Source organism: Pan troglodytes, chromosome 6 (assembly GCF_028858775.2).
Source record: "Pan troglodytes isolate AG18354 chromosome 6, NHGRI_mPanTro3-v2.0_pri, whole genome shotgun sequence".
Classification (NCBI taxonomy): Eukaryota; Metazoa; Chordata; class Mammalia; order Primates; family Hominidae; genus Pan; species Pan troglodytes.
The window spans coordinates 78570306-78594542 of record NC_072404.2 but is presented as its reverse complement, the minus strand read 5'-3'; the positions used below and the strand labels follow the sequence as shown (position 1 = coordinate 78594542).

General features: G+C 39.3%; 1 protein-coding gene across 22 annotated transcripts in view; it reads right to left on the bottom strand.

Annotated features, from left to right (window-relative positions):
- AUTS2 (activator of transcription and developmental regulator AUTS2) overlaps positions 1–24237 on the bottom strand; it is a 1182725-nt gene that overhangs the window by 820564 nt on the left and 337924 nt on the right. The window contains exon 1 of one of the 22 annotated variants that reach the window (XM_054655686.2): positions 433–790. The exons of 20 other annotated variants lie outside the window; for them this stretch is intronic. In XM_054655686.2, the coding sequence (XP_054511661.1) occupies positions 433–480 (48 nt within the window). In that variant the 5' untranslated portion in view covers positions 481–790. Of the gene's footprint in view, positions 1–432; positions 791–24237 lie in introns of those variants that run through there. One more of the 22 variants, XM_016958753.4, reaches the window with a different exon arrangement.

The following is a 24237-nucleotide window of genomic DNA, read 5'->3' as shown; positions in this document are numbered from 1 at the left end:
AGCAGTTAGTTAACTGAAAGAGGAAAAAAATTCTAAGCCAACAGGTAATAGGAAGTGACTGTCAATTTGTTTCAGAACCAAAAATATATCTACCTTTGTAACAAATAATACCTTGAAAATTCTCTATTCAATCTAAAGCAGAATATCCTGCCTTTCCTGTTATTGTAGTTTCATTATTTCCCCTCTTTAAACTCTAAATCATGCCTCCGGAACAGAGTCTGAAGATTGCTTCCACTTGGTCAGCGGCAACATCAGATTGCAAGCAAAGAGCTTGTGCTTCATCCAAGGATCATTAAGCCAAAGGAAATACATTCACAAATACAACTTCCCAGCTTCATTCACTTCCCCAAGTGGCCAGAGGAGCCCATCAACATGAGAAGACTGGAGGGAGGTGGCAGGTTTCCCCTGGGAAAAGAAACCATATTGACTTACCTTCTCTGCATACTTGAACTTAACATAGAACCAGCTTGACTTGATCATTGTCTCACCTCCTGCCCTCAGAGGAAAAGAAAAATGAAAAGAGCAAAAACAAAAAACCCACAATATAGTGCTGGAGAAAAAGCAGTGTGTCAGCAAAGGCTTCTTTCCGATGCTGAGTTTTCCAAAGGATGACAAGTATTCAAAGACGGGAGGAATAAAAGGTGGAAAAAATAGGAAAAATCCACTCTTTCAAACCTGGCCCCATTCCCCTTTATGTTCCTGCACACCTTCCCTGAGCTCCTAAAACACTGTGTGTGATCTTGCTCCGGAAACTGCACTCCAGGACTGCCTTGCCAAGCTGCCTGCCTCTCCCTCCCTCCCACTCCCTCTGTGTTTCTGTGTTGGCCGGCTGACAAGAGAATTCCTCAAATGGACTTCAACTGCCCTCCTCACAAATGGCACATGTCAGTAAAGGCAGGAGGCAGGCTATGGCCCTGGTACCTCCCAGAAGGACAACCTTCTCCTCTGACCCCTACTCCCACGGGATGAATAATGAATTCCAGCACTCCCCTCAGGACACAGATTAACACCTGGCCAAACATTATTTTGACAAGAGCCTGTGTCTAGGAAAAGGACACTGCCACAGATTTAACCCCATGATCTCCAAAACAAGATCAGGAGGTGACCTTTCTCCACGCCTACAGAAAATTATCACACTAAAAACAGTCCAGTCTCTTTAGCAAATAGTGAATAAGAATCCATCTTAAGTTCTCCAGCTGAAACAACATCTTCCAACCTTTTGTACCAGAGAAAGAAAATTGGGACAGCTTTCTCTTACTATTCCCCCTTACTTGGTCTTGCTGACAGAACAGCTCCTAGTACTCAGCAGCAGGAACTAACAGCTTGGAAAAATGACTGACGCTTTATAGACATATTTCTTTTCAGAAACGTAAAGAAAATATTTTTATTTTTGTTATACTACTACTAACTCATTAAACTTCCAAGAAAAAGTGTGAAATGGCATCAGCACTCAGTTTACGAGATGAAAGAAACAGAGAGAAAGGGGTGAAATCAAGGAGCATGGTTTGAGCATACATGGATGTGAGACACCCAGGCACTGCCACGCTAAGGGTAAATGTGCTCGAGATGTTCAGGCACATGGGAAACAGTGATTTCCAAAATATTAAATAATATTATGGCACATCTCTATTGCCAAGTAAAAAATATTTCCCAAATACAAAATAATTAAGACCCATTTGGAATCAAAAGTAGATTCTACTGATTGCTGTAAACTATTCCCCACCTGTAAAGAGAGAGACAGCAATGCAGAGGAATTTGGATGTATGATGTTATCAGCTTCCATCTTCCAAAGTGGTCCAAAAAGGTCTGAAATATTTCACCATTCAGTTGCTTTGTGCTCCCTCTTATTTCTACTGCTGACTATAGCATTATAGCTAGTGGGTGGCTTTGTCATGACCAGAAGGGTCAAAATGTATGTGGGGGCTCAAGTCCCTTTGCTGTTGGCAATGGATCAGGAGCACGTATGACCCACTGTTTCATTTCCCTAACTCTGTGTTGCAGAAGCATCGAAGATGTGGACCTACAAATCCTTCACTGGAGGCACATCAGGCTTTCCTGAGCCAAGGTGTCTGAAGGCGTAACATTTGCTGAGACCTAAAACATCATTTAATAAATGTCCTCATGGAAAAAGAAGCTGCTATTACTTATCATTGAGCTAAGCAGCAGCTTCATTTAAGCATTCAAAATTTTAGGCGTGATTACCACTGAAAGACCCTCCTGAAAAACCCTACCCCTACCTCAAGTCAGTCACCATTATTATACACTTCCCTGTAATAATTTTGAAGAAGCATTGTCCTCTACACTCACCTTAACAGTCTAATAGTATTTCAGTGGAGCAGCTATACAAGTGCATAGTAAAACTTCACACTGAGATTGACAGAAAGTGTGTCTTACAAGATCTGCATACAGTGAAGGATTGCAGTGGATTCTAATTCCAGTTAGTAACCAAGTGAGGATACAGATCACAGAGGAGGTAGAAAAGAGAGTCTATGGAATTCACACCAAAAATAAGACCTCTAATTTCTCTGAGAAGAATGGCTCTATTCCTACTGGCCCCTCTCAATTCCCTGAAATCTTTCCAGCAGCCAGGTATTCTTTTTGTCCAGAATGCCCTTATGTTCCTCCCTCATAGTCTCTCGTCCTTTAGATTGGCACTTAGCTGTAACTTCCTGCAAGTTTTCCTTATCCTCATCCCTAAGTCTGGGTTGGGGGCATCTATAGCGTATTGAACTTCTCCCCTCATTAGCACTTATCGGACAATGTTATTGCTGCCTGTTTACTTCTGTGCATCTCCCTCTGAATTAGAGGTCTCTTGAGAGCAAGTACCCAATCTGCCTCAATCATAGCTACAGTCTGTGGCTTGGCACCATGCATAGACACAGTTGATGCCTCACTAGTAGTTGCTGGATGGTTGGAAGGAAAAGTTAGATCCTTTAGCAAGAACGGAGATGAGACAATGCATGTAAAGTTCTTAGCACCCTTTCTCCAACACAACCAAGTTTTGTATTAATGTTTCCTATCATTATAGCCGTGGGGACAGTGGGGAGCATTTGGAACTATCACCAAAAGGATAGAAAAAGCAACTCGGTAAATGCACTGATGGGCAACACTGAAAAAGCTATCAGATGTTGAAGTTCACTGATCTATAATAACAGTACAGATAGAGTTGTGATTCTTCTAAGGGGAACACAGGCTCATGAGGGCAGACATGCTGCTGGGAGGAAATGGGCAGGACAAGAGCTTCAGGGAACTGGGGGTACTAATAAGGAAGGTGGTGAGGGGTGAGGGGATTACTCAAGTACTGCAAGCTGGACAAGGAAAGGAGTGAGGCCAGAGGAGCCCATGGTCTGCAAAAAGGTGAGGTGTCCAGGGTTTCACAGGAATTATGGGGTTGGAAGGTAAGGTGACAGAGTGACAACTGACCAACTGTACTTAGAGACATGATAGCAAAAAAAATCATGTCTTCAGGAAAGATTGTGAAAGAGTAGAGATGTCAATCCATTTCCTTGTGATCGTTCCCCGTTTGTCCTAAGTCCAAAAGCTCACCGAGAAGGGAAAAAAGTAAGGTAATGAAAGATTCCAAAAAGCTAGAATCTGGGTAATCAAGTAGTTAAGACTCATTCATAGGCTTTATGAATATTCTACCCGGGGAGGGACTTTAAACTTCACGAAAACCGAGGACCCCTTTTATGCAAAAAGAGATAACAAATTCCCCATTGATAACGTACTAAATTTTAGCAGTCATTCACTGATCAAAGAAACACAAAATGTAAGAATTTAGTAATGCTTTTTAATGAGTTTATATTTTATTAACCATCTCTTCAACAAATGCCTAAGGATAGTGTGCACGCAAATGGGTAGCACATGTGCCCTATTTAGTGTCCTGGAAAAGGCTGTGCCTTCCAGGCTGCGAACTGACCTGGATCAAACACTACAGTGATAAAAGAAGTAAAGCCCGGAGGGTAAAGTGACTTCACCAAGGTCTCACAGCTGGTCCATGTCTGAGCTGGGTTTACAAGCTTTCCTGGCTCCAGCATGCCACTGCATAGAAGAGTCTCCCTGAGAAGACTGTAACTGTATTATATGTATCAGGTAATATGGTAGGATAGTGGAACAGTAGGAATTAATAAGAACACACAAATTTTCTTAGAGCTAAAGAGAGGAGGGACATGTTCTATTCATTTTTTCTCCCAAATATCTAATATTTGCATGAGTCTAGAACATTACTTATTGGATAGGAAGGAGGGAGATCAACCTCAATTTAGGAGGTACGTTATTGGTTTTTGTTCTTTTTAAAGCATCTTAAAAAAGGAAAAGGAAATGAACCAGTGGCAGCAGGGAGAAAAGGCTACTTTACAGGAGAGAGTACAATGCATCACGCAGTGGTTACATGTAAGAGCTTTGAAGATTGAAGGCCCCTGGTTCCAATCCCAGCCATGCCAAATGCTGGGTGTAATTGCAAACTAACCACTTATCTCTCTACCTCAAGTTCCCCATCTGTAAACGGAGGGTAATCAAACCTATCTTAAAATGAGGATTCCTGTAAGAATTAAATAGGCTCATAGCTGTGAAGCAGTTAACATAGCTCCAGGCTCACAATTGAGCTTGATAAAAGGTAACCACAATGTCACCTTAAATTACATCACAACCTCCTAACCTCTGCTTAGTAGCTCAGTCAACTAAAGACACTTATAGAAACATCACTTCTTAGACTTCCACTCAGAAACTTCACCTGCTATGATAGAGCCTTAATTATCCTCTGATTAAGTCCAAAGCCTGACATCCTATAAGGAAGGGAAGAGGACCAGAGAGGACACCAGAAGTCTACCCGGTTCCTTGGAAGGTGTTAAGTGGTGAAAGATTCTATGGTTTGGTAGCTGCAAGACGGTCACCTCCTCCAACAGGAGTGTGTTCTCTAATTTATCTTTAATGTTTTCTGGAAAATTAAAAGTACATAAAAACACACACAGAGATATAACAAACTATCAAGTGAGCTCTTATTATTATTATTAATAACTTATTCTTAACTCTGAAACCACAACCAAAACAGGCTTCTGCAGCAACTTATTTTCATTTCCTGGCATAAACTCCTTCTCCTTCCATTTCCCACCCACCTTTTTTGTTTTGTTTTAAACAGACAGTTTACTGTTAAAATGGGACAATCTATGTGGAGGAATTGCTTCAGCTGCACAAAAAGAACCCTCCACTGCAGCTGTAGTTGGAACACATCATTTCCTCTGGCAGAACATCTGAATGCTTTTTAAGAGAGTCTGAAGAGGTATGATGGGTGCTCAAGGACTTTCCCTTTTCTCAGCAAACAGAGCTGGTCACAGCTCTTACAAAACCTTTAGAAGGATTCATTCATCTGTCAAAAAACGTACGTCTTCCACCCTTTGTACGTGCTTTTCTTCTGCTAAGAACGACTTTCTCTCTCTTTTTCAGCCCTCCTAGTCCCTACCCAAGCAAGCACACAGGCATTTATGCACGAGCTGTGCACACACACGCACACATACACATACATGCACGCATGCACACACTCACCTTTACCTAACTCAAAATTCTCTCAGACCTGAACATTTTACAAAAGCCTCCCCTGACCCTCAAAGAAAGAATTTGCAAATGAAACAACTCAGACGTTTAGCTTAACAGTAAAGCTAAAAATAACTTCAACTGCAATGCAAAGTACAAAGATAGAGCTGAATTGTAAACAAAACTGTTTCTATCTTACAATCTGCTATTCAGCAGAAAAAGAAAGCCCCATGCTCTTTCCTACTCATTACATCCCATGATAAATGTGTACTTCCTTAAATCTTTAGGGGGACGGAGAAGTGCATATCATCTGAGCATTTCAGGAGGCAGAAATCATGCCTGTATTATCTGCATCTGACCTCTTCTCTGCTCCTAAGAGGCACAGGGCCTAGCAGGAAAGAAGCCAGGACCCACTGCCAAGAACAGAATTAAATGGCACCAGCTCCAAGCTAAGTGGTTTAGAGTCCTTAAGGGAACCAGGCAAGAGGCCCATCCAGGATTTTGAAGGTGGGAGAATGATCTCAAGGGATACCAAGCCATCTTGTAAGGAAGAAGAGTTGAGGATGAGAACCGCCTCTATAAAGGTCAGTTCCAAGGTTCCTTCCCCCCTCTACAGTGTCCACTCCTGGATAATATTCCTCCCTTGCCATACGTATCATCAGGGCAAGCAAAAACAAGCTATCACAGAGCTGGATACATGAATAATGCCCTGCCATGTGTGGAAGGATAGAAAATAGTGTTCAATGCTTGAACCAATCACCTTCACAGAGGTGCTCCTTGATACTTAGAATTCCTTGAGGTTGTATGAGTTTTCTTATTTTTTTTCCTCAGAGCTTTCCAAAAAGCCCTCAAAAAGGTTCACCTGCTTAAGATTAAATTAAAGGGAGGAAAACATGCTAAAACCAATAATCTTCTTTTGAGAGGAAGAGTTACATAGCCTTACAACATGGGCTCTATCTCTGTAAACAATATGTTAAGAAACATTTAGTCATTTTTCTATTATAGAAATATGTCCAGTTGTATAAACTAGCTAAATAAATTGGCCTGACATTAGAGCCAGAGAATTTTGAGCTAAGAACCCATATTGGAATCTGTTCATACTTTCATTGCTATAAAAAGAGAAGACAACAGATGCCCACAGTGTGAAAGGAACAGTTACATATTCAAAGGAAATTATCAGAATATACTGAGATTACAACTAACAACAGGATCAATGTTAAAGAGATTTTCCTAAAAGGTTCCTAAGAATAGGTACACTATGATCCATTTTAAAATATAAAAGTAAGCTCTGATACAATCACCTTGTCTATCTATAAAATGGACTCACCCAAAACACTCAAATTCAAGAGACAGGGAAGCACTTTCCCCTTAGACTTCAGAACTTATCAGAGATGGAGTTATACATTTTACATAAGCCATACTACAGATTGCTGATTGAGTGTTCCATCAAAAACTCTACACCAACAGATCTGATCCTTACCAGTTACATTCAAGACTCTGTGGAGACACTGGTAGCCAAACACAAAATGTAAAGATTTTACAAAAATAATGCAGTATCTGGTGCATGAAAACAGGTAACCAACAATACATACTGAGGAGTTAGCGAACACATGGACAGCAAACCATTCTCCACAAGGTACACCAGAAGGAATGATACACATACATACACACCCAACACACACACACAGAATAATCTGAGACTGAAATCCTAGGCAGTCTCGTTGAGAAGACTAATGATACACACAAGAAATTACTTACGACCTCCTATTATAAAACAACAAATCCCAAAAGTGCAAATCAATATACCACACACAGAAGTTGATGAGCACCTAGAAAGCAGTAAGAGGGATTAAAAGTGGACAAGAAGAACTTCTGATGAAAAGGAAGCTTTGGAGAAAATACAGAAGCTGATTAGGTCCACGGAAAGGGACACGACATTCCAGGTAGACATAAAACACCTAGAAAAGCAAAAGATAAGATAACGGAAATGGTGATCTTTCCCATCAATATATATTTCACTGATTAACTCTGCATGTTCATCTCTCCAACAAATGTTTTTGGAAAACGACTGATTCTGAAGTTCGATATTGTGTCTTTTCATAAAAATGTGCATGTAAATACTTACTTCTATATAACAAATCATATACCTACTCCCTTTATACAAAGAATTACACAGATAAATGGCAGCCAAGTTATTTTAACTGGTTGTGCAGCATGAATTCAGAATGATTTTAATTACAGTTTCTCTTTTAAAATGAGGTTTTGTTCTTTAATATTCATTGACTACTAGCTTGCTTCCCACACACAACACATTATTTACTCTACAGTGGTTTGGTGCATCAATTATGGTAATAGTTTGTGAATAACATTCACATTATGGAAAAATGAGCCTGGTTACTTAGCTCTCCCTCTGGAAAATTGTCACAAACATATGTATCATCTGTCTCTACTTAGAGCGCAGCAATTAGTAATTATAGCTGTATATACTTTTTTAAGGCAAAGAGGGAAAATAGACCTGAAATGTCATGTTTCCAAATGTTCTTAGGATGTTATCTAAAATTATTTTGTTTGAACTCTAGTTGAAAAGAGAAAATGCAGTCTGACAAAATGAAAAATCACTAAAAGCATGCTGGATACACAGAAATAGACAAAGCATCCCACAAATGACATCACCTACTAAACAATTCCTTCTTCATCCAGACAGATTAAAAAAAAATAGGCCTAGAGCTGTGGCAGGCCTGACTATAGCAGCCATACTGTGAAGCAAGACAGACTCGGACTCAGACCCTGGCCATATATTCTCTAGCTCAGTTAAACCATTATTTATGGAGTGCCTTCTATACACCAGGTGCAGTACAGAGTTCTACAGAAACAATTAGTAAGACAAAACAATTTTTCCAAAGGTTATTATGTACTAGGGAACTAGAAGCATAATCAATACAATTTAGTATGAAGTGTGCAGATTTTAAAAGAGGTTTAAGAGAGAGAAATAGTTCAGAAAGGTATTTCTGTTGGAAAAGAAAAAGGATAAGAGACGTAAAGCTTTTCCAAGAAACAGACTCCTGAGCTGCAGTGACAGTATGATGTGGAAGGTCATGATCCAAGAAATTGAAATCCTGGGCGAATCCTAGGTGATAACAAAGTCCGAGATCCAAAATGAGAATGGATACTTAGCAGGTGAAGGTGAGGGATACTGGAGAGGAGGTCAAAGACCTAGGAAGCTTGGTTTTTGATATACATAGATATTGAAATTGTCCAGATCACATATTACTTAGCTTCTCTGACTCCGAATTTATAATTACTGCTCATTTGTAAAATGAGAAAAATAAAACTTCCCCAAGGATTTTTGAGAGAACTGAATGAGAGTATTCTGTAAGTAACTTGAATAGTTTCTGGCACCAGCAGGCTCCCAAAAGCTCTTTAAATATTAGCACTTTATTGTAACCAAGAAAATATTTAGAAAAAACACAACAGGAACAATACAAGAGTTTTGAAAAACAGGAAGGTAAAGAATAGCAGTCATATTAGGAAGGACAGGGTAGAGACCATGAAAAATCAACTGCCATAATAGGTGCTGTTCTTCCACACTGCCTTAAAAGACTGATCACTTGAGGGTCCAGAATTTCCAGAGGTAACAGGCAAAATTTGAGACAACTGATTACTAATAGGAGACCAGAAAGTATTTCCTTTTGCATAGGTGAAATGTGAGAATTTACAATCTAGTCCAGAATAGCTCTGGTGTACATATCACAGAAGCATCTAAAATTTGGTTCTCTCCAAATGTCATTCCTCAAGGAATACTCTGGCTTTCCCCTTTCCAATGCCAAAAAGAGGCAGGCAACCACAAAAACAATCCAGTCATACTGCCTACCTGCATTACCTGAGGACTTGTTAAAAATGTACATTCTCAGGCCTTCCTCAGGCCTACCGACTCAGACACCTTGGAGGTGGAGCCTAGCAGTCGGTTAAACCAGCCTTTTAGGTGATTTTGGTGCAGAAAAAAGTCTGAGAATCACTAATCCAGTGCCATCTTGTAGTTGCAGAGTGACTATCTGAAACAGGCCCAGAGAGAAGGCCACACAGTGTCAGTCTCTGGACTCCTAGCCCTTTGTCTCCTCCTTACACTACATGGTTTGTGTAGAGACCTAAGAAGTAAATGTGCCCAGCTGTGTTGCTTTTAGCTCTGCCCCTGCTCTACTGCACCTCCACTTGGCCCTGATGGAAGTATTTTCTTGCAAGTAGGGAACATGAGATAGAAGCCAAACAGTCCATGGCTAAGTTATCATGCAGTGGCACCAGAAGCAAGTCCTGATTTATCTTCTAGAGTAGAGGTTCACGCCTTTTTTCAGTAAAGGGCCAGAAAGTAAATACTTTAGGTTTTGCAGGCTGTACAGTCTCTGTCATAATTATTCAACTATGCCATTATAGCTAAGAAGCAGCCACAGAAGATACATAAACAAAGGGGTACAGGTATGTTCCAATAAAACCCGATTTACAAAAAAAGATACCAGGTCGGGATTGGCCGGTGGGCTATAGTTTGCCAACTCCTGCTGTTGAAGATGGCTGGCACACAGCAGGTGTTCTATAAATACTCTGGTGAAGGAATGAATGAATGAATAAAAGAGTGAGGACTAGCTGTTGCTGCTCACTACATCCATCAATGCCTGTCCTTCGCCCTTTTATTTATTTATTTTCAGTACCTCACCACCAGGGCTGTTACATATACTTACTTGTGTAGGCTACACTTGCAGAAGGATGAAGGGCTGAAAGGGTGCTGAATTCCAGCCCACAACCCATTTGCCAAACCATGTGCCCTAGTATAGAGCTGCTATGCCAGGAGAAAGGGGAGACTTTTTATAACCTGCACAAAGGCACAGGCCACTCACCAAACCATGTGCCCTTGGAACTGAATCCACTTGGGAGGGTTGTTATCTAATTTGTACACAAACACCCTCCCTGTTTCACTCCCTTCCTGTGTCCTCACCTTTTCCTTCTCTTCATCTAGACCCCAAGATACCCATTAATAATTACTTAGTCCTCCAGAATAGAAATGGTCTCCAAGTGTTTTTAATTAGGAATCTTTATCAGTACAAAAAAATTCTAACATATTCCCCAATATATATGTAACTATAAGGCACAGATATATCACATATATCATAAAATATACAAATAAACATAAGGAATGACACAAAGATAAAATGAATACAACTTTTAATATTTTATCCAACATAATGATATTAGCTAATATCTCAGGGTACAACATCCATTCAGAACAAGGTAAATCATTAACAATCATGGATATAAACCTAAGTTCTCACTTGTTAAAATAGCTTCAATTTTTTTGTCTGACTTCCTACTAGATATGACTATATAGTCGCTGTTTGTACCCAGTGATGCGGTTGATAAGGAGCTCATTAAAACAAAAAAGTCAACTCTGTCATTTTCCTGCTGTTGCCCTGTGTTTATGTTCTCTCATTCCACAGTTTCTTTGATGAAACTCTTAAAAATCACTTGCTCTCTGCCAGTTGCGGTGGCTCCCACATGTAATACCAGAACTTCTGGGGGCCAAGGCAGGCGAATTGCTTCAGCAGGAGTTTGAGGCCAGCCTGGCAAAACCCCGTCTCTCCAAAAAAAAAAAAAAAAAAAAAAAAAGAACAAAAAGAAAAAACTTAGTCAGGCGTGGTGATCCACACCTATATTTCCAGCTACTTGGAAGGCTGAGGTAGGAGGATCACCTGTGCCCAGGAGGTTGAGGCTGCAGTGAGTTGTGATCACACCATGCATTCCAGCCTGGACAATGGAATGAGACCCTGTCTCAAAAGAAAAATAAAAATAAAACCACTTGTTCTCTTTGCCAAAAGTAAATAATATAACCTACTAACATGCTTTATGAGCCATACAAACTGGAGCACATCACACAACGAAAGGCTGAAGAAGTGTGCCACTTTAGGAACTCCCACTCTTCCTTCAGGACCTGCCATACTCTACAGAGCACTGGACTGACTGTTTCACAGCCCAAGTGATGCTGCACTGTCAACTCGGATATTAAGTAACAGCAACATTTAATCTCTTCCTTAAGATGGAAATAAATCGAAATATAATTTCAACCGTTTTTTTCGTGCTCCCATGGATTATCCTAAAAATCTCATAAGGGGTTGAGGGGAGAGAGCACATAACTCACCGTAAAGATTTCCACTCTATAGCACTGTTTCAACCGCAGGTGATCTTGATTGTAAAACCAATTTAGTGAGTAATAACAATTACAGGTGAGTATGTATTAACAGTGTAAAACAGAAAAGGAAATATTAGAGTTTACTGCATATATAATTAAACTTTCAGTTTTATATGAGTACATGTAAGCACAGGTATGTATGTGCATTTGAGCATGTGCATATGTATGTATACTTGATGACATAAACTGTATTTGTAACTGTGAGCTGGGACAAAAAATGTTTTGAAAGCCATACTCTAGTGCTGGCATCTCATCCCATACTCCCTGGAATGAGATGCCAGCACAATTAGTGTGGTCAAAATGCCAGGTGAAGGGAGAAAGAGAAGGCAAAGCAGCAGCTGGGGCATGTTGGAAAGAACACCAGGCTTAAGTGAGATTTGCCTCTGAATGCTGGTTCTACACTGTCAAGGTGTGTCGACTAGGGAAGACACAATCCCCAAACCTCTGCTTTCTTTACCTAAAAAGTGGGGCTATGATACTTATGAAGTTGTTGTGGGAGCTACTGGAAATCACGACTGTCACTAGACAATGTCCGTCACATATAGGTATTATTGTCAAATGATAATAGTAGGGTAAACACCTCTGAGAGAAATAACTTGAGCATACCCTTAAAATGACCCTGTATGGCAGATGCACCTGAATGTGTGTGTCGAGCTAGGGAGTCCCACAGTGGCCAATCCAGAGATTCATTCCTTGTCTAGGAGGAACATCTGAGCCCCCTGCCCATGCCACGGAACATGGGCCATACAGGGAATTGAGGCCCTAAACTTTGGGTTGGCATGCAAGTTGCCAGGTGAAAGTTGTTAAGGGGAGGGTGTTAATTGAAAATGCTATATAAACTGCATGCTGTTTGCAAAGCAGCTGCAGTTTTCCTGCCCAGCCCTCTGCCACTGAGCGGTGCCAGTATGTTGTCCAGCCTGCCACCACTGGACTCTCTCCCCTGTATGTAAGCCCCTAATAGAACCCCATGTCTCATTTGCTGGCTCTGGGTCTCTTCTCAGACTCTTGAAGCTGGTGCCTTCCCTACTGAGATGAATAGAGGTTCAGCACAGCAGATGATTTCTTCTTAAACTGGAGAAGTAGAGAACCTTGTTATGGAAGCTAAACACACAACAAGACATATAGCAAAGATAAGCATAGGAGAAGGCACTGTCCAGAGGTTTATGCATCCTGACCTAATTGGCAAGTCCTCTTTGATAGCAGAAGAGATAATGGTCTGTAAAGGAACACAGGTGTTGAGAAACCTTAACAGCACCCTCCTTCCCTACCACCTCTGAACACACCATTGAGGCTACAGAAAATATAAGCAAAAGAAATGAAATACTGTTTTTAAAAACACCCCCTCTTAATATCCAGCTTCCTACAGCACAGCTTTCATTATTCATGAAGACAGCCTAAGCAATCTGTAAGCAATATGCAAAATATATTTACTTGGAAATTCAGGAAAATTCACATGGTGTTACAGAACAAATGCAAGTTGATTTATGTAGAAGTTCCACTTAAGAGCTGTTCCAGCCATCATGATGGGTTCTTACAGACAACCCCCAAAATCCATTTGGCTTCTCCAAAGGCTAGATTAGCTCTAATAATCCTAAAATATTAGACACCAAACATGAAACCCTTGCTCAGTGCAGACTGAAGACCACAAATGCCACTAATGATTGAACTGGGATCACTTGAATTTCTCAAATAGCCCCAAAGATAAAGGTTCTAAACCTGGTTGGGCCACTGACCAGCTTTATGACCTTGCATAAGGCAAAACTTCGAACTTCTCTTTTCCCATGTACAAAATAATGAAGCTGTCCATAAATAACAAACTGGCGTTCTGTTTTATTTGGCCAGCACATTACTTTTTACAAAATGGTTTTGAGAACAAGGCACCATTCTCGCAGCAACTGGGGGGTCAAGGCAGGAGAATCACTTAAGCCCAGGAGTTCGAGCCTACAGTGAGCTATGATCATGCCACTGCATTCCAGTCTCGGCAACAAAGCTAGACTTCATCTCTAAAAATAAAAATTAGGCCAGGCATGGCGGTATATACCTGTAGTCCTAACTACTTGGGAGGCTGAGATAGCGGGACTGCTTGAGCCCAGGAGTTTGAGGTTGCAGTGAGCTATGATAGCACCACTGCACTCTAACCTGAGCAACAGAGCGAGATCCTAGCTCTAAAAAAATTAAGAATTAAAATAACTGGGTTTGAGTATATAATATTGTTAACTATAGTCACTATGTGGCATAAATAAAATTTGCTAAGAAGGTAGATACTAAGTATTCTCACTATAAAAAGAAAAGCGGTAACTATGTGGAGTGATAGATTGATTAGTTTGATTTTGAATATTCACAATGTATACTTATATATCTCATAATCAAGCTATATACCTTAAATATATGTAAATACTTTAATTATCAACTATACCTCAGTAAAGCTACGGGGTGGGGAAGAATGGAGCAAACACTCTGCAGTCTGTCATAGGCTCCACCTCTCTCTAATAGAGAGGAAATCATAAGGGAATAGCTGCACAAATATGTTATCTGCTCAGCTGTGAGGTATATGCAGACAGATGCAGGGGAAAGTCAGCCCTTGACTCTAAAGTAGGAACTCAGTAAGGGCCCAAACAACTCTTGTTTCCAGCTGAAAGTAGTTGGAGGGGTACTAATATTACCTTCAGACCTCTTCCTCAGCAACTGACCTGAAGTTAAGTGCTCAGTCAAGCTTATGAAAAAATAGAGAACAAGGTATTTCTATGAAGAAATTTCTACAAAAAAAGAATTTCTAACGGCTTATGTACCCAAAGAGTTCTAGTATCTCTGCCTGCAGTTTCTGCTACTGGCTGGCCACCCTTCCAATGAATGGGAAATAAACAGAAGGCTGGGTCTCCCCAGATGTTGGAGAGCATTCCAGCTGCCGAACACAACCTGTTTGTAATTTTCTACTCAACCATCAGAATGAAAACACAAACCTTCAGAAAAACAGGCCCTTAAACTTCCTCCTTACTGCTGTTAGTGGTTTCTTTAATCTTTTAAGCTCTTGGGCTTAATACAGCAGCTGCCATCAAGAGTACTTATTGTTGCTGAGAATAGAAGGAAAGAAAAAAAAACATACTAAATTCAGAAACGTGGATTTCCATTCTGCCAGAATCTAGGGTAAATGGCAGGGGTGAGGGGGACACAGTGATAATGGGAATCAGAAAGAATCACCATGTGGAAGCAGACTGGCTTGAAAGGGGCATCAGGCGTGTCTAGTGTGCTTAGGGAATTACTTTAACTCCTCACACCCCACCATTCTCCAGTTCCAACACTAAGTGCCATCCTTTTAGGACAAGATCTCTTAACAGATTCTTATCAAACAACACTGAGATAGGTTTTATGTAAATAAAGCACATGAACCCTTCTCTAGAACATGCCACTAATTTAGGGGAGGGAGGAGGGAAATTCAAAATGTAAATATCCTCAAATGTCATGGCTACACAACTTGAGCATAGGAAGAAACATATTTCCTGTCATCTAATGCAGTGATCCTCAAATGTGTCCAAAGTGCCCTCCATAGCAGAAAAGACTGATCACAAAACAAGGGATATCTATCTGTGGCCTGCTGTATGGACAATATTTCTTTCATTTTTGTGTTAATATCTTTAACACTATATGAAGATATATGAGTTCCTTTTAGTCTTTAATATGTTTGCTTAAGTATAAAATTAACGTCTTACCAAAAGCCTCAAGTGAATAGATATGAAAGGCAGGAAGATATGCCTGTTGTGTCCCTTGGGTGTTTATACTGTGACTTCACGTAGGTCCTAGTATATTGTCACATTTTCCAAAAAACACACAAGGAAACATGATCTAGTCCAATGCTACAGTTCTGATAACAGGGAAAAATAAGACCCACAGAGGCAGAAACTCATGCCCAAAGTCACACAACTTAGATATTTAACCCAGTATTACAACTACTAGTTCAATGGAATGCACTTTTCACTAATTTACAATGATCCTGCATATTAGCTTATAAATAGTAGAGGTAAACGAAAAAGCTTACTACTTAAGAATTAACTCCCTCCCTCAAAATTGCCCAAACCTTGCCAACCTTTGAGGGGGAGTCCCAGGACACATGCTGCTGCTCATGAACTATCTGCATTTGGAATCACATTAACATCTTAATAATTTAGTGAATGTTCAGCATTAATTACTTTCATTTGGTTAATTTAATATCATTTTTCCATCTTTATGACAAAAAGTATGGGTACACAAAAACATTTAAAGGACAAAGTAAACACCACAAATATAAATTTACACTTTCAGACTTTAACAGTTTTTGGAAGCAAAAAAATATAAATATTAGCCCTTGAGAGAAAACTACAAAAAAAGGGTTCAATCCTTAGAAATAAAAAATGGCCATAAAAGTGCAGTAAAAAATAATTAGCAACTAAGGTACCTAGAATTTAAATCTGAGCACTTTCTCTTTAGGTAAATCGAGTAAAAATCACAAAACATAAAGTAACTGAAATAATCTGTTTTTCCTTCTTTCTAAATAAAACTGAAGGTCTTTCAAATCAGTTTTCCAGATTTTGAGCCAGGGGAAGAAGTCTTCAAATGGACCCAACACACAAATAATCGGGAGTTAAAGCCACATTTTTCCTCTCTAAAATAACTGACCTTTTTTCTTATATCAATAGTTCATTAGCTAATGGATACCCCTAATGAATTCCTGTTGAAAGGAAAAATCAGCTACAATCACACTTCACAGTGCAAGTCCCACAGGAACAATGAAAAACCCAGCTGCCATCTTGGAATCCTGGAATCGCCTCTTCTGATGAGGCTCCCCGTGGTCATTTTAAAAAGCATAAAAGTGTTCATTATCCCACAGGCTGTTTCTCAAACAGCCTTAGTTAATTCTCTGTGTGGATTTACTGAGTCCTCAAAAAAGCCAAATGCAAAACGGATGGCTTCTGTCCACTATCTCTGGTATTAGAGAGGCTCATCATATCCACCCTCAGTTTTCCATGGTTCCAGATGCTTTATCAGGTAGCATGGACTCTGCCTGGCCCTGCAGTTTCAGAGCACAAACTGACGAAAAGAAAATACAATCCTGATCAGAACAAGAACTGAGAAACTAGAATTCTTCCTGTTCTCTAAAGACTAAAAACTTACAATGCCACTCTTGAAGCAAAAAAAAAGCCTGAAGACTCAAGAGTGGACCCGTGGTTGGAAGGAGGTTGAGATCACCATACCTCATAATTAGCTGAAACAACTTAGGAAGCCATTTTAAAGAAGTTCTGTTGACAAATTATAAAAACTATTTTTGCTGAGTCAAATACAATTGCAACAATATTGAAATCTACAATAAAATATTTATCTAAAGCAATCACTGTTGGAAATAAAAAAAAGTTATTCCTTGCAAATTTACAGCCATACTCACTGCTATAACCTTCTCCAAATCCACCCTTTCTTCCCCCTCCCCATTCCTCATGAGCAGGGAGCCTTTAAAAAAAAAAGAGAGAGAGAGAGACAGGTCTTGCTATGTTGTCCTGGCTGGTCTCAAACTCCTGGGCTCAAGCGATCTGCTCACCTCAGCCTCCCAAAGTGCTGAAATCACACAGACGTAAGCCACCGCACCCGACCAAATCCACCCTTTCTAAGATGGGATCTGTACTAAATATGTAAACGTAGTACTTATTGCAACGGCATGACTTTGCCATCCATGGATGGCTCCATTCCTCTTCTTTATTCACACTCCTAGAAAATCCGTATACAGCATACCTTGACATTACTTGGCCTTCACTTGGAACACTGGACCAGAAGTCATGTGGCAGTGCTTGGTTATAAGGTGATCAGAAAAGCTACTGTGAATATGCTTACACTGTTTAAGAATGAAATTAGAATAAAAGTTTTAAAATGAAAATATGCCAAAAATTATCAACCTATAATTATAATAGAACTTTTTGAGAAGTAACTTAACACACTGTCTCTCAACATATTATTTCATCCTCCAAATCTGCCAGTGCATAACTTTTCCATTTTAAAAATAAAAAAAACTATGTTGAAAAAAATTAAATATCTTGCCCAAAATCACATACCTAGAAAGTGGCTGAACCAGGATTTGATTCATTTACCTAACTCCAACATCCACATTATTTCTGCTTGCTCATGCAAATTTCAATGGGATATATATTGGTAAAATTTAGCTTTGAAAGTCTGATTTTCTGAGCCTTGGAATACACAGAGCTGCTCACAAAGTATGGTGCAGAAACTTTGTGCTATGTTTTTAAAATTTATATAGGTATAGCTATAGATATAGATATATAGCTAACAGTTTTATTTTGTCCAGTATGGCAATATAACTGGCAATTTTTGAGGAGAAAAAAAACAGTATATGTTCTAAGCAATACTTAGGGAAAAATCAGCCCCAATTATTCATTCAATTGATCTCTTGTAGGAATGGCAAGTCATCTCAGTCTAAAACACTGAGGGTCTCCATAGTCATCTAATGCTGCAATGACCTTCCTGAAGTACCTGAAGTACACACCAGAGTTAAGATCATAATTAGATCCAAACATTTATTAAGCATCCAGTTCAATTTAACAGATATCTATTAATTATCTACTATGCAACAAGCACAAAGGAATGTGCCAGCAATACAAACAAAGGCAGTAACTGAACCAGACAAGGTGCTTCTAAAGAAGTCCAGAGCAAAGACAGGGGAATCCTAAGAGCCAGGCTACAACCAGGTGCTACAGAGACATTTGGAAGAAGAGCATCATGGAAAGTTCATGGAGAATGTGACATTCTACTCAGATCTTGAAAAAATGAACAGCAAATCTCCTGATAACATTAGGAACATTAAGTGTTTCTAAACAGAATCCAATCTAAGTTTAGACTATATATCTGATAGTGGCTTCAATTGGGAGGTAGAAAAACTAAAGTAAATCTTTTAATGTAGTTTATTGTGCAAGGCAAAATGCACACTGGTTAGAAGCAATGGCTTTGCTAATTGCTAGCTCTATGACCACAGGCAAGTGGTGTTAGCTTTTTCTAAGTCTCAGCCACCTTATCTATAAAAATGTGGACAAAAATAGCACCTACATGACAGGTTGATTGTGAGAACTGGATGGGATGATTCGTGACAAACATTTAACACAGTAACTGACCCACAATAAGCACTCAGTATATGTTTCATTACTGCTGAGGCATGAGACAACAGGGAAACTATCTTGCAGGCATTTTCCATTTGTCTTTATGTATGTTACATCATATGCATTACATACACACACTAAGTTACATCCATTCTGTTCATCACTTGGGTTTATGATGTTCTAATGGTAGATAAGTGCAAATTACAATAAGGCTAGGTGACTAATAAAAATCAAGAAATAGGCTGGGCGTGGTGGCTCATGTCTGTAATTCTAGCATTTTGGGAGGCCAAGGCAGGCGGATTACTTAAGGTCAGGAGTTCGAGACCAGCCTGGCCAACATGGTGAAACCCGATCTCTACTAAAAATTACAAAAATTAGCCAGGTGTGGTGGCACATGCCTGTAGTCCCAGCTACTTGGGAGGCTGAGGCAAGAGAATCACTTGAACCCGGGAGGTGGAGGTTGCAGTGAGCCAAGATCATGCCATTGCACTCCAGCCTGGGTGACAAGAGTGAAACTCTGTCTCAAAATAAATAAATAAATAAATAAATAAATAAATAAATAAATGAAAGAAAATTTTGGCTTTTCCTTTTCAAATGCTATTAACACATCTTACCACAGTGATATAAAGCAGTTCATCTCACTGAGTCTCAATTTCCTTGTTTTTAAATAAAAATCTTAGCACAGAAGAGTTAAAGACATGTTAGGATAAGAGCACAGATGAAAAGTCTAGCCATTCATACAAGATGGAAAATAATAAGTCTGCTCTGTCCCCTTTCTGTTTGTCAAAATATTTATATGATTAATGAGGTTTTGTGGGGAAACTTTTAAAGCATAAGTAATACAATGGCTGGAGTGTTTTAAACTAGTTTGCTTACATTCTGGAGGTGTATGTTTTTATTTGCTTAATTCTAACTAGCAGCAAAGTTTCTAGTATTTGAGAAAATATCTTTGATCTGTAGGCCACAGGCATAAGACCTCTTGGGGATGCTTGCCAACAAGGTAGATAAAAGAGTAAAAGAATATCTTTTGAGCAATGCTATCCAGTGAAGTGGATTGAGTGGGTTGCAATTCACTGTGTGAAGTTATTTGGAATTATTCTGGTGGAGGCCTGCTTGAGTGGCCACCACTCCACTTGCTTATCCACTTCTTATCTACTTGACTACTCAAGGGATAAAGATTAGCAACTGGGCTACCGCTGGGCACAGCTAAAAGATGCCACTCATAATGTAATTACAGTCTATGGCTATTTCATTTATTAAATAATTCCCTAAGAACCACAGAATTGCTTTGATGTGTATGTAGACATAGGACTTCGCGAAATAATAACAGAGTAAAAACTTGAAATTCTAAAGCATATTTAAAAACACAAAACTTTATAAAATGGGAAGCTTTAAACAGAAATGCCACTTACAAGCTGTGTAACATTGGGCAAGTTACTTAATCTCTCTGAGCCTCAGTTTCCTAACCTATAAGAAGGGAATAATAACCGTACCTACCTTAGATCAATGAGATAATCCAAATATACAGTGGTTAACACAAAGCCTAGCACAGATTCACTGCTCAATACATGTAAGCTATTATTAACGTTTTGTCTTTGTGGAGCAAGGCAACCAAGCTTAGAAAGCCTATATAACAAATTTATCTTTAAAATGGCAACCAGCCAAAGTTTTGATTTTAACTTGTTTCATGGCCCAAAACAGAAACTTGGATAATAAAAAAATCTGCCTAGTGGGTAACAACAATTGGGCCTTGTTTATAATTTTATATTACAGTATCTAAAATAAGTAGAAACTTAGACATACTACTTTTAATAAATGAATTCCACGGTATTTCCACAGCCAACAAAATAAAAATCAATGCTTTTAGATCATCTCTTTGGACGTTAGCAACGATCTATCTCAATCAAGATTTTACTTGTCATTTAGTAATCATTCAGGATTTTGAAATTCCAAATCCTTACACTGAGACGATCAGTGGCTTTTCTCGCCAAGATGCCCATATGTGTAACATGAACTTTCTGTCACATAAGCCCTCAGCAATTTTCTGTGTTTTGTAAAGTCGGCAAGCACTGAACTGCCAAAGCACTATTTCCCTCCAAGCCTTGCACACAACATAACTACCCCACAGCTTGATATTGGTGTCAATGCTCAGGTTCAGAATGAGGATCAACACTAGATTAGTTGACATCTGTGTAAGCCGCAATGGCTCCCTCCCTCAATCCCTTTAAACCCAGCATTTACAGTTTTGTACGGAGCATCTGTAACGACAACAAGCACTGCTGGTAACACTCAAACACTTCTGGCTGCTGAAAAAAGCAGTGTGAATTCTAGTATCAAACGAGTGCCCACCAGGATTTTCCATGAGTTGAGGACCAACATGAGAGAACTGGCAGACAGATGGTCTACTAAATAAGACTGCTTTCCTTGCCTCACAAGGCAAGAGGGGCGGCTGATAATTCACCAGAAATCTACCAACCAGACGAAAAGAAACAACAAAACACACGTTGCTCCTATATTCAAGACATCATAAAGCACTTTATATACTTCGTCTTATTTCACTGTCACAAAAATATGATGCCCATCAACTGATGAATGGATAAACAAAATGTGATATATCCATAAAATGGAGTATGATTTGGCAATAAAAATTAGTGAACTTCATTATTTATGGCTAAATAATATTCCATAATACAATACACACATATAACAGAGGGTGTCTCTGTGTGCGTGTGCGTGTGTGTGTGTGTGTGTGTGTGTGTGTATCACATCACATTTTCTTTATCCGTTCATCCATCAATGGACACTTAAGGTTGTTTCCACGTCTTGACTATTATGAATAATGCCATAATGAACATGGTAGTGCAGATAGCTATTTGAGACATGGACTACATTTCCTTTAGATATATACTGAGAAGCAGATTTGATAAAGCCTACGGCAGTTCTATATTTAATTTTTTGAGGAACTTCTACACGTTTCTCCATAATGCTGTCCCAATTTATATTCCTATCAACACGATACAAGGATCCCCTTTACTACACACCATTGGAAACCCTGCAGTTTGTAACAACTTGGGTGAACCTGGAAGACATATGCTAAGTGAAAGAAGTCAGACATAAAAATACAAACACTGTATGATCTCATTTACATGTAGAATTCAAAAAAATCAAATTCGGCCGTGTGTGGTAGCTCACGCCTATAATCCCAGCACTTTGGGAGGCAGAGATGAGAGGATCACTTGAGGCCTGGAGTTTGAGACCAGCCTAACCAATATAGTGTGACCTTGTCACTAATAAAAACAAGAATAAAAAATCAGCCAGCCAGACATGGTGGGCACGAGCCTATAATCCCAGCTACTCAGGAGGCTGAGGTGGGAAGATTGCTTGAGCCCAGGAAGTCAAGGCTGCCGTGAGCCACAGCACTCCAGCCTGGGTGACAGAGTAAGAGCCCATCTTGAAAACAAAACAAAACAAAAAAATCCAACTCATAAAAACAGAGAGTAGAATGGTGGTTGCCAAGGGCAAGGACAAGGGAAATGGGAAGATGTGATCAAAGGGTACAAACTTTGTGAAAATAAGTACTTTCTCAAGATCTAATGTACAGTCACAGTGATTACTGTTAATAATGTTGTATTGTATTCCTGGTATTTCCTAGAAGAGTAGATTCTTAGTGTTCCCATCACCAAAAAAAAACCCAAAAAAACAAACAACAACAACAAAAAAAACGGTAACTATGCAAGGCAATGGATTTGGATTAAGGCGTTTAATTAACCTGATTATGCTAATTATTTCGCAATATATACATATATCAAATCATCACATTATATATCTTAAATATGTACTTTTTTTGCCAATTATACCTTAATATAAAGCTGGGGGGTGAGGAGAATGAAGTACTGATACATGCTACAACATGAATATTGAAAACATTATGCTAAGTGAATGAAGGCAGTCATAAAACACAACATATTATATCATTCCATTCATATGAAATGTCCAAAACAGGTGAATCCACACAGACAGAAAGTAGATCAGTGGTTGCCTAGAGTTAGGGAAGTTAGGGAGGAAATGGCCCTTTTGGGTTCAGGATTTCTTTCATGGGTGATAAAATGTTCTAAAATTGCTTGTGGTGATGGCTGCATCTCTGTGAATATACTAAAATCACTGAACTATATATTTTAAATTAGTGGAATTTTATGGTATGTGAAATATATTTCAATAAATCTATTTTTTAAATTGTGAAACAGGTATCATTACCTTTACTTTGCAGACTAGGGAAGTAAGCCTCAGAGCCACACAGCTACTACAGCAGAGATTCAGTAAAAAGCAGTTCAGCTGACACCAACTACCAAGTTGTTTGTTTGTTTTTACCTACAACTGCTTCTCAAAATGCTTAGGATGCTAAGAAAGGGTGCAGATCCTAAAATCTATCTGACCCTTTCATCAAAGTAGGCTGCTTTGCTGTCCTCAAACTCTCCCATCCCTACCAACTGTTAAATACACGTTTGCATTTGGATACCATGAAATCTGATACATAAGGGTAAAATCACAAACCTTAAAAGAAAGTGTGCCTCGTACAAAAAGTTTTAGCCAAGAATACACTGCCCCTCTGAATCTCAAAGTTAGTCTAAAAAGCGACCGAAAGATTATCTGTACCCAAATGATTGAAAAGAAAAAGTAGATGCAGCATGAACAAAGTTGGTGACCATTCAGTTTGATGGTTCTCAGCCCAGCAGACCCAGTGGCCCATTTTGTAACTCGGTTACTATAGTGAAATTCAAAGACACTGTACCCTACACAAATGGTTTCCAAAAATCAATGTAATACCCTAAATATATATGTCTTCTACAGTCTTACACTTAGATAAAACAGTTTTTTAAAGTGCACATGAATCAAATCACACAGGCAGCCATGCTGAAAGAGACCCTGAGTCTACTCCAGCAGTCTCCATCTAAAAACGCTGCCCCCTTTTCGAGCATGCCCAAACCTGACTCAAAGTAGGTATGTGCTGAGTTTCTCTTCTCTAAGACAAGAAAACCATTTTATTAGGAATAGTCTACAGACTCTATATATGGTGTAGCTCTGGGCTGGAATTATTCTTAGAGAGTTGAAGTGAGCCCCTCAAGGTCACAAGTCGAGTTTCTATGCCATCTGTTAAAGAGCTGTCATGGAGGACACTGTCTCCCCCACATCGCAGCCTGGTTTTGAAACTTGCACTTCCATTAACTAACTCTGAGGTCTTCACTTTAATTATCTGGGCCTTCATTTTAATCTATGAAGTTAGATGAGCTATAGAGTCCCTAGTACTTTTGTCTGGAATGAACTATTTATCCCCAACAAAAATCTAATTAT